We start from the raw sequence: 12,025 nt of genomic DNA on the forward strand, positions 1-12,025 counted from the left end.
TTCTCAGCCCTCAAACTGCTGTTTGGCATTTTGTGACATGCGACGCTATGAGTGTCAAGTGTGCAGAAAGGTCAGGGAGGGAGATTGCGATGCGTTCTGTTTTCATCCACATTTTGTGAGTTCACTGCCATCCTTTAGGGCGGGCATTTTCAGGTGCCCCGTTTCCGAAGGAATTTTTGCCACGACCACCCGTGTGCTGAGCTACAGCAGATTCCTTGTGTGTTGCAAAGGATTCTGGGGCATATCTGGCAGCTTTGGGCAGCCGTCAGGGCCCACTGCTGAGTGGACCCCCTGGAGCTCCATTTTTTTAATAATAATAATAATAATAATAATAATAATAATAATAATAATATCCAACCCAGCATTCAGAGCAGCATTGGCTCGCTGACCCAAGCTGCCATGTCAGTTTCCCACAATGCAGCTGGCATAGCTTTGCTCTGGGGCATTGTGGGAAATTCAGCTGTTGACAATATTCAGAGACCTTGGGATGCTACCAGATAAGTCCAAAGGGTCTCACAGACCAAGGAAGAGTCCTACCAGGATTCAGTTGGCCTAAGTCCCCCTCAGACCTGGAACCGACCCCAAACCAACCTAGTAGGCCTCACCCTACATTGCCTATCCATGAATTGAGAGTATACCCTTCAACTCCGACTACGTGTTGTGGGGAAAGCGGACAGTGGCGGATTATGTTTTTAAAAGCCAGGTAGGTTTAAACACCATTGATTTTCTCAACAAGAAATTCCCTCACAAGCTTCACTACTCTTAGGAACATGGCTTGAAAACCACTGCTTTGAGGAAACCATGGGAGTATTTGTGTAGCTTTTAAAAAGGTGGGGGGTGCAGAGTCAAGGTGGACAGAAATTAAAAGTTCCTCATTCCCTTTGTGGCATTCCCCCTGCATTTTGCTTTGAAAGATTAAAGGTCTTTAAAGGATGGTGCTCCCTTCCTGCCTCTGAATTTCACATCTCGCTCGATTCTTTTGAATATGTAGGAAACATAAGTGCAGCCAGGCTTCTCTTCTCCATTATGTGGGGTGTGTGAAAGCGCACAATTGGTGCAGGATTGTTCATATAATTGTACACATTAATATAAGGAAGGTCCCTGCCCCAAAGGAGCTTACAATCTGTATTCACTCAAGATAACATCCAGAGTTTCTTTTTTAAAGGGCAGCCCCATGTACGCCTTCTCAAAAATTCAGTGGATCACTCACTCCTGGGAAATGTGAGTATAGGATTGCAGCCTAAAATAATCCAAACATTGTGTGATATACCTATGTTTTTCACCCTACTAATCTGGATTGAGATCACAGAACAGTAGTCACATTTTCAACAGAAAGAATTTTTTAAAAGTTGGTCCACAGTATTCACCAGTAACTGAGAACTGTTATTATAAAAGCCACAACCTTATTTCTGGTGTTCAGAACATTACTGAAGTAATTTCTTTGTAAATTTGGTATTATGTTGTTCGGAATGGCGTAGTTTTATTTCTTAATTTCCCTCCGGCTTTCAGAAAACCAAAGCAGCTTAGGAAAACATTCAAAATGCTGAGCATACACACATAAGCGAAATATTTTAATGTCAGTTCATATTCATAAAAGTTACATTGTTTACATAGGGTTCATTTGTATATAATAAAATTTCATTTGAATGAAAAGGGATTATTTTTTCCTTCTTCTTTTTTGGCAAGCCTGTTAAACAAATTAACATATGCTTTGGATGTACAGCTTAAGAGGAATATAGTTATCCAAAAATCTTTTGCAAGAGATTGTTGCCTTTGAACAATTTCAAGGCCTTTGTTTCTGAAGTAGTAATAGCATTTTAACTTTCATAGCTGAAATTCAGCTATGGGTTGGATGGCGCACAGATCAAGTCTTCTATTATTATTATTATTTTATAAATTGTGAAGTGAATTTCCTCATTGCATAGTGAACATGTAAACTTATTAGGGATCGTTAGGTTAACACCTTTAATGGTGTTATATACTGTATTATGTTAGCCTTCCTAAAATGATGGATAAAATAATGTAGCAGGAGGGTAAAAATCCATTAGCCATTGCCACCTTAAATATTGGCAAGGAACAAGGGTGTATTCCTCATCCACAACTCTCTCTGGCTGCTAGAAAATCTTGCTGGCTCCAAAATTTGGGAGGAAGAATTACACCACTATATCAAATGTGTTTTTTTAAGCCATTGGAGAACAATCCAGCCAAATTAATCATTCTACAGTCCCATAGATTTCAATGGCAGAAATGCAAGCTGAAAGTTGGCTGGATCATGCCCATAATTCATGATGGATATTCATTATCTATGTCAGTTGTGAAGAAGAAAATGGGAGAAGAAAATGAAAAGCAGGAAAAAATTCCAAGGAAGTCATTTTACATTGTGCAACATCCTTTGTTTGCTATCTAAAATGGTTCCCACACCCTTTGTTTTGGTGGGAGGGAAATGTACTGTTGCACCATTTTTGTTAAATTAAATTAATTCCAACAGTTATGTCTGTGTTAACTAGGTTTGCATCAAGTAAAATATTTATTAATGAAACTACTGTACAAGAAACATCAAAGCGAAATGCATCATACAGAAAAAGTACACTCTAGGTGACAGATGAAAAAGTGCATGCAGATTGCTTTAATTTTATTTATTTTTAAGTCAGAAAACAGAATACTAATCTTGATCCCTATTGTCTTGAATTGGTGAGAATTTTCTTCTCTGAATTTACAAAATGTCATTGAACATATATGACTAATACACATTGGCAAGCAAGATGAATGAATTTCAATTTTTGGATTTTATTTTACAGGTATTTTTGCTTGACAATTGTGAGTTCTTTTAAATATTGTGTTTGTTTGTTTTAAAAAAGGAAGAATCTTCTCATATTGGACTGGGTGGTACTGCCAGGTTGCTCTGATGCCATACACAGCCTTCAGGTTTTTAGTTAGACACCGTCAAATAACATATGTTGTGTTAACATTCAGGAAATGACATTGAGTCTATTTTTAAAAAAATTATTTTTGGCTCAATAAATTTTAAATGTATGGTTTATCATAACCTAATATTGTCTTTGTCTTCACTGCAGTGGATATCCGATCAAACTTTCCCCTTCTTTTAATACTTTAGGGAATTTTCAAACGTCGGGATGTTTGGCTGTAATGCCCCAAGATTTGTTCTCCCTGAAAGAAATCATAGTGACAATTTATTAAACTACAGAGCAACCTGGCTTTTAGGGGTCTGTACTTTTAGATTGTGCTCAATATACCTAGCAACTAAATTGTGATGCATTTCATCATCATTATTGGTTATATTTTTCATGCAATTACTTCCGCTTCTAAAGTGCCTGGGGTTGGGGGTTTGGTTTATATATATATTTTACTTTTAAAAGAACATGGTCAACCTGACCCTAAACACAAAAGGCCACAATCCAGTACGAGTTGCTTGTGATTTACAACATAATCCTATACACATTAACTCAAAAGTAAGCCCCATTGAGTTTAGTGGGGCTTACTGCCAAGTAAGTGGGTATAGGAACGCAGCCTAAGTCCCACTAAATGCAATGGCATCCATTGATTTCAATAGTGCTTCGTTTTCACTAACATTTCGGATTGTACCCCACAATAGCTTAGAAGTAGGTCCCACTGATTTTCAATGAAACATAAACTTCCAAGCAACTGACCCAATCCACTTAAAGTTAGTTGCATTTGCTTTCAATGGGACTTGACATAGGCTAGTTGCAACTACTTTATCCAATTCATTTCAATTGGATTTAAGCACAACTAATGTTCATTGCATCAAAGCCATTGTGTTTAGCATTGCAGCCTAAGACAGGGTTATAATATCAAATCAGTGGGGCATTACTTTTCTTTTTTAAATAAAAAATAAAAACCTCTGAAATTTCATCATGGATATGTACTAGGAAGCAAAAACTTAAAAATAAATCCTGTTTTAATATAGCACTAAGATTACTGTGTCCACCATCACACACTCACACATACAGTAAAACCAACACAACACACTGCCATGGGTAAGAGTCGATTAAAAAAAAAAGATGAAGACAAAAATTGATGGTAAATAAAACTCCTTCAATTCAAAATGGTTTATTCACACAAATTTAATAGGATATATCACAATTGTTTGGTCCATAAATATTTAGGGGAAATAGTTTCTATACAATGCATTTCTCAATAAAACAAAGAAACATGGACAAGTTTGCTAGACCACTTAACTGTACTAGAAACACGAAGCTCAATATATAAGATTATTGAATTTATCAACTATATCCGAAAGAGTGCACAACTGCTTTCTATGACATGTTTGTCCCCTCTACCAGGATATACACCATAAAAAGAGTTTCAGAAATAAGAGGTAAAACAGTACAAAACTAGTGAGGTGTCAAAAGGGCTTAAAACAGTTAATTTAACAAACAACACATATATATCCTGATTTTTTCCCCCACAAGCTTACTCCCAAGTTATCGCATAAGGCACATTGTAGAACTGAGTTATAATTAGTCTACTTAATAAAGTAGATCTATAGTACCATATAGTTGTTCTGTCAAAGAACAAAATTTATAAGTATCAATATTTTTTTTTTGTACCTGTAAAAGTGTATTAATAAAGATCTCAGCCTCTCCAAGGTTGTTTGGTCTGGTTAGTGGTAAATGCCCATAAGGTAAGAGAAACAGGAAACGTCCAAGGTTGGCACCTCAATCCTAAATGTATCAACTTGGAAGTAAATTCCACTCAAGTCATTTGAACTTACTTCCATCTAAACACGCTTCAGGTCAGCAAACCTTAAGCGTTCTAGAAGATGATGACCACACTTGCTAAATATATAACGACAAAGACACATTTTCCTCTGTTACAGTGTTAACATCTCTTCCATTGTTTTTTTTTAAAAAATAAGCTACTTTTCTGTGCTAATTTTCTAAAAACCCTGAGCAAAAGTTACAATAATGCACTTTAATGTGGGCAGTGAAGTGTCAGTATGTATCCACGCATTAGTAGAAAACAACAAAAAGAATTCCTTTTTTTTTAATACCAAAAAATAAAATTTAAAATGAAAAAGGAGATTCTACTGAAGGGAGGTGAGGAGGAGGAGGAGGAGGAGGAGGAAGGGGTAAAATCCAAAGTACTTGTGCAAAAGTTAATCTTAACAATCCACCCAAAGCAATATCTTCTTGGCGGATTTTGGTTTGGTTCTGGAGTGTCTCCCGTGTCTAATTAGGGGGTTACTGGAATAAAGGATACAAATGAACATTCACCACTGCCCAGACCATTCAGACTTTTAGCTTAAATTAAAAAAATAAAATAAAAACAAACACTTGCAAATGTAAACTAGGAAAGGTATTTCCAATTAGCAATGCATCCACAAGGCTTCTGAGTTTGGCAGCTTCAATGATTGCCAGCTTTAAATCCCTAGGGGTTCCCCCCCACCCCCACCCCAATGCATTTTCTCTTCTTCTACATTATTTTTTAAGGGGAAAAGCTAGATTTAGCACAGAGCCCTTTAATTTAAATGGGTTCAACATGCTTGGATATGTAGCCAGTGTGTCTATCAATGTACATGGTAGTGTGTTTAATTATATAAATACAAGTATACACACGCATAGAGATATGAACTGACGATTTGTAGAGGGCACCGTTTAGCAAAAGTTTGCCATGATTCTCGCTCCTTTGGAAGCCACGGAACAGAACTTAGTAACAACTAGCTGAAGTTCTGTTGATTTTAATGGGCCTTGTTTAACCAGGTCTGATGCATGTTTACTTGGAAGTAAGCTCCACTAAGTTCAAGTGGGCTAACTTCTAGGCAAGCATACAGCTGCAATCTTACATTTGCTGGTTTGTGCCTTTTGACGTCAATACATTAACGTGGCAGACAGACACCATCTCATGGGAAAAAAATCAGAAGGATGCTCAAAACAGCAATGAATACAAGATACTGGAATCAGCTTTTAAACGTCTTAAGAAATTATATTTTGCTTATTTCCATCTGTTACCTTAATAGTGGGTAGGAACACTCGAGCCAGAATTGTGTTTGTGATTTTGTAAAATAAAAACCAACAGACCTCCTCCCTGATCTCAGGTATGTTCCAGCCAGTCCCATTAGGAATTAAAAGTGTTTCATGTATGCTGGATTTCAGCAGCAGGAGAAAACCCCAGCTCAGAAACGTTTCAATCTTCAATTGTTTAGCCGCCATCCCCAAGCCTCTTAACCCAGAGCAATCTAATTCATTTCAATGGAACTAGCCCAAAGCAATCATATAGAGGATTATAGCCCTTTTTATATACCCAGGCTTGCTATGAAGAAATGTTGTCCTCAGACTACCCAGATGATGCAAGCTCTATGCACTGGCCCTCCAATTTTAGGAATGATCCAGCCAAAGCTAAACCTAATGAAGACTCCTAGTAGTTCTGTGGGAGACAGATTTAACTCTCTTGCTGAAATCAATGGGACCCAAACTGTTTAGTTTTGTGTGGAGTGCGCCAATTATTTGTTCCATTCTAAATCAATGAAATCTTGATCAGATATTTGCTCCGAACAGGGGTGCCAACTTGAATAAAATATTGGGGGGGGGGAGGTTAGCTCCACCCAGAATAATTGATCACAGGCCACAGTGCACACACACACCATTTGAATGGCAATGTCCATCAATGGGGGGGCGTGGCCCCCTCAAATATTTTATGGGGGGCAAAGACACACTCACACACTGCCCCCTAGGAGTTTGCTCATGTGGCTCCGAAGTAAATCCCACTCATCTGAATTAGGATTATTCCCAAGTGTGCATAGAATCAGGGGGGTTGCATCTAAAATGGGTATGTTAGAAGAAAGTCAAGTTGGTGCTGTCTAAGCAGTAGGAACTTCACAGCTATGAAGTGCGTAAACTCAGCTGGGGTTTTAAACATACCAAAGAGTTGTATAATTGAACTGTGGAGTCTTTCTCACACACACACAACTTCTGAAAACAAATTGTCACTTCCTTCTAGGGAAACTCTGGGGAAACTTTCTACAAATTCTTGATAAAAATGTGGTAGTGGGAAGTTGGATCTGGACTTCAAGTCACTAGCTAGTGACCTGAGCTGGACCCAACCATCCATCTAAGAAAGTCTGTAGGACTTCCCACCAGTGACCGCTAATATGTGAAGACTTGATTTTGTAGTTTCTTGGATTTATACTCCACCCTACCCAGGACACACTTTCGTCATCTGATTTCCTAGCTCACCTACATTAGGCCTGATAATAACTGTGCAAACTTCAATTAAACAAAACAACAACAACAAAACCCTACCGATATGCATTAACAAAAATTTTACAAGGGTTTTGTCTGCATAGAAAATAAAAAGCAACAAAATTTAAATGTCCTGATCATAAAATAATAGCCAGCATTGGTGACCTATATATGTTTTTGAAGCCCAGCTCCCATCAACTGATGGTGGCTGATGCTGTCCCATCAATCTCTGGAGGGCATCACTTAAGTTGCCCCTGCTACAAAATGAGGATTAGGAACCTAAAACTTAAAGTTGTTCCCATACAATCTTTCAGTGGTGATATACTGGTGTTGATTGAAAATGGCCAGTGTTGTATACTAAAAAAACTGACTGGCCACAGAAGACTAGGCCAGAGTGAGGACATACTGACCTCAGGATATTAAAAGCACAGACCATCTACAAGTCAAGGTGCAGATGGTGGTATTTGAAGGGTTGAGACCCATGTTTACTTGCGAATCAGCCCTACCTCCAGGATTCTTGATATTCCCATGTTTGAGGGGGAAGGCAGACCCAGATCTCTTACCATAGCCCTATACCTGAGGTGGGGTGGAAGGAATCATTATTCCAAGTAATATGGAGATGACCTCAGGGTGAAAGAACTCTCTGTGAGTATTGACTCTCTAGTACCTAGTCATCTGTCTGCACCCCAGTTCACATCCTATGCAGTAGCTACTTTCCCCTTCCGCCTTCAGTGGCTCTCTTTGGACAGCACCATCTGTCAGCTGCCTGCCAGTTTGGCAAGTCAGCACACACCACCACTCTGGTACAACTGGCAAATGAGTTGGAAAAGTGAGCCACCATGGACCAAAAAGGAAAGAGGAGAATATCCGGCATAAGCTCAGCAGTCACACATGTCATTGTGACTTGCAAACTGTTAAGAGGTATATACTCCTGACATCTATTTTAATTGCAGAAGCTACCTGTCTGCACTTTTGTAAATGAGTCGGATTTAGAGCAGAAGTTGTTGAACTCCAACTCCCATCAGCCCTAGCTGCAGTCCAAACAACATCTGGAGGGCCACAGGTTCCCTATCTCCAATTCAGAGGCAGCTTTTAAGGCTGCAAGTTGGACCACGTGCATACCATACATTGAAAGCACATTTATACCACTGTAACAGTCACGGTTCCCCACCACCCCAAGAAACCTGGGAACTGCAATTTACCTCTCACAGAGCTACAGTTCCCAGCACCTTTAATGAATTACAGTTTCCAGGATTCTCTGGGGGAAAGGCATGTGCTTTAAATGGAGGGTGTGACCTATCCTCATTTACATAGAATTATGTTCAGCTGATGTCAATGGGAGGCCTAGCCCTGTTATGTGGCAGAAGGGAACAACTGCCTCAGGTGGCAGATTTGGGGGTGCTGAATTTGCTGACCTTTACTGCCAGACTTTCTTTCTCAGGCACCAAAACACCTCAACCTTATTTGACCGACAGGAATTTCTGACATGTTTATATGTTCTTTAAGAATAAGCTTGAGGATAACAATCCATGCCTTTTTTAAAAATAACACAATTTTCTGACTTCCATGGTAACCATTCACCCACCCCCATAAAAAAAAAAAAATCTGGAAATAAGGAACATACAATTTTAAGAGGCACTTAATAGAATGATTCAATAGTTTCCCTTTAATTAGGCAGTGGTTTAAAAAAAAAATTCCAAAGACAATTTAGAGACAAAGAATATGTAGTTGTAGAACAGAAGTCTGTTACTGCAAACTCATTTACCAAGTGGCTGTAGATGCTACCGACCAAGCTGGTTTTCCCCAAACATTTTGTGGGTTTGTTTTTCTTTCAAAAAAGAAAAAGTCTTGCAAATAATATTATTAATAATATAATTATAATAATAATGGAGAAAGAAGAAGAAGAAGAAAAAAGTAAGAATATTTCTCTTTTTTTAAAAGTCAAATGTTAGAAAAGGTTTGTTAAGGTAGTTTGTGAGGGGCTTCCGGAATCGTGGCTGTCCAAGTTAGAGGTCACTGATGACACTACAGTGATAGTGGGATTGGTCAGGTCTGTTAAAGTGGTCGCAGTGCCGGGTGGAGTGAGAGCGCCGCTGTCTGCTGAGGGCGGGGCCGGAAGCGACGTGCCGTCAGCTTTATCAACACCCCCATTCTCCTGCCGCAAAAGGTTCCTTCTGAATTTGGCTCGTGCGTTTTGGAACCAAACCTGCAAACCAATCCCAGTTGATTTCTTTACCAATGTTTGCCTTTTGATTTTGATGGTTTTCATAGAAATCATAGAATTGTAGGGTTGGAAGGGACCCCGAGGGTCATCTAAGTCCAACCCACTGCATTGCAGGAATCTCTTCGTTTCTCTCTCTTTTGTAGCAGTTTAATGCATTTTAAGGGGTGTTTCAGTGGCCCTTTTATAATTATTATTATTATTATTATTAGCAAATCCTCTCTTCCAGGCTTTCCACCCATCAATTAACTCTTTTGATACCAACTTGTCTTATGGGAAATGCCTTCAGGCCCCTGTGTGTTGTGGCTGATCCTAGGGCATGGTCACTTCAGGCACAGCACTGCCAAGGCGGCTGTGGCGCCTTCATTGCTTCGTCTGAACTGAGAGGGCAGTGCTCAGATTACATGGGGGGAGGGCCTTGATGAAATCTATAATCTGCACCCACTCATCCACCCACTTTTAAGCTTAGCTAAAAGCTCAGGCTCCCTGTATCATTTTTACATCGTAAAAATGCCCCTCAAAACACACCAACACACAATACTTTCCTGCAACTGTGCGTTGCAGAGAGAGTTTGATAGAGGCAGGCAAGCCACCTTTCAGAAAAGCTTGCTTGCCATTACTGACTTTCTCCCTAAGGAACCTCTGATGTGTTCCTACGAAGTCCCAGCTTCCCTGGGACACAGCTGGAAAACCACCGATCCACATCATAATTGGAGTCATTATTTTTTGGCTTAGATTTGTTCTGTTTAGAATGCTAAGCCGAAATCTATAGCTACTAATCCATGTCTTTCTCCAGGATACGGTGAAGCACTGCTGGAAACTGACCTGAGAAGTTCTGCTCAACTATTCATGCTAGAAGATCATTGCTTTAATGGGTATGTAACTTAGCTCTTTTCTCATCTCTGCTACAATATCTGGGTTTACTACCCCAAACACAATTCTTAGGGTGGAATTCAGTGTCACATTATGGTGATTCTCCTGTCATCCCAAGCATTCCTGCTTGCCAGATGGAACTCCCCTCCCCCCCACCCCAACCCCCCCACAAATTGTTCTGGGGGTTCTCCAGAACTCATTGTGCGGGTTCACATTCATGCAACTATTTAGTTGAATCCAGCCCTCAGTGTTTTATCCACCAAAGTGGTCCCATCAGTGCAAGGACTTCCACTTGCACAATGGTGCTTTCCCTCCTCTCCTACCCCCCCCCAACTCTCCCAAATTATTTCTGGGGGGTCTGAAGAACCCTCAGAACAGAGGAGTGGGGTGCAGGGAAGGGAATTTATTTTGTGCAAGCGGAAGTCCTTGTGCTAACTGCTTAACTTTTTTGGGGGACACAGCCCTAAAAGTTGCATTTGGGGTGGTTAACTTACACAGACATTTTAAAACATGAAGAAGAAATGCAAAGAGAAAGAAACTATCTCCCAATAATAAACTACTTTTCTTACACTCTTTGCATTCTGTTTCACTATCAGGTGAGTTACTGCTTTTGCTCAGACACTACTTTCCCTTTGCATATACTTTGCTTAATTTTATTTAAATATCTTCCATTCATTGGTGGTGGTGGTGGTTGATGGTTTCTGTGAAGCTGGCTTACAAGATACGATAAACTATGGGCAATTTAAAGGTATGATTAATTTATTTTTTACAAATGGGGGAAAGCTGCCATGAGTCTAATTATCATTCTTGCATGGTGATCATTTATTTTCACTGAGTAACTCAGTAGACAGACCTCAGATCTATCATATTCCCAAGAATAACCCAAAGTTGATCAATGGGAAACATTCCTAAGAAATGCTCAGTTTGTGGGAAAAGTCAGGTTAAAGGTGGATTTTTTTCCCCTACATAATCAGCAAACCTGTGAGATTTATCTCTTGCTGGATTACACTACTATGGGCTTCAGGAGTAGCAGAGTCAAATGTTTGAATGCGCCCCAAGCAGAGTGAAAATTAGCATGTAAGGGAGAAGACCAAGCTAGCACCTCCTCCCTGACATGCTAGCTCTATATGTGGAGACAAGTTATTTTTTTCTGGAAGGACATTGTGGAAATCTATCCCCTGCCCACATTCTAAAATGGTACAATCCAGCAACAGATGTGTCACATGGGGCTGCTGATCATGCATAGCAGCCCTCCATTCTGTTTAATAGGGAGGCCCTTTAACGGACCAAAAAAAAATGGGGAACTTCCATAATGAAAAATTACTACAGGGGGAAACAAAAGTTTGCACTCAGTGGCTTGACTGGATGCCCAAGGATTGTAACTTTCATTTGCCTTCAACAAGCCTACTAGTTCCTGTTTCGGTTAAGAAGGACGCTACATGAAGGTCCTACCCTGATGAGAGCAGAAGATCTGCTCTTCTGAGGGCTGGATGCTCCTTCTACGCTGGGAGGTGTTGGCCCTGCAGGGTAGCATCATGCTTCCCCTGAGCATTCCCTCAGTGCATTTGGATCTGAAGGTATACATGTTTAGCCTTGAACCCTCTGTATCTTTGGAGGGACACAACTCAATGAAGCCTAGCACAAGGGCAATGGAAGGCGTTGGAAGTAAGGGATGTGCTATTTTGAAGTGGAGGGGGGAAGTTTTGTAATG

The 12,025-nt window shown here is 39.9% G+C and overlaps 1 protein-coding gene and 1 long non-coding RNA gene across 5 annotated transcripts in view; one reads left to right on the forward strand and one right to left on the reverse strand.

The window, feature by feature from the left end:
* The first annotated feature begins 357 nt into the window (after window positions 1–357).
* Window positions 358–12,025, forward strand: part of LOC309343996 — a 48,871-nt gene continuing 37,203 nt past the window's right edge. For both annotated transcript variants that reach the window (XR_014157506.1, XR_014157507.1), the window contains exons 1-2: window positions 358–703; window positions 10,238–10,316. This is a non-coding gene — a long non-coding RNA (uncharacterized lncRNA). The remainder of the gene's footprint in view (window positions 704–10,237; window positions 10,317–12,025) is intronic.
* Window positions 2,040–12,025, reverse strand: part of LHX9 (LIM homeobox 9) — a 38,531-nt gene continuing 28,545 nt past the window's right edge. For 2 of the 3 annotated variants that reach the window (XM_081866027.1, XM_081866026.1), the window contains exon 5: window positions 3,175–9,426. In XM_081866027.1, the coding sequence (XP_081722153.1) occupies window positions 9,169–9,426 (258 nt within the window). In that variant the 3' untranslated portion in view covers window positions 3,175–9,168. The other variant, XM_081866028.1, reaches the window with a different exon arrangement.

Source organism: Podarcis erhardii, assembly GCF_964252035.2.
Source record: "Podarcis erhardii genome assembly, chromosome: 6".
Lineage (NCBI taxonomy): Eukaryota > Metazoa > Chordata > Lepidosauria > Squamata > Lacertidae > Podarcis > Podarcis erhardii.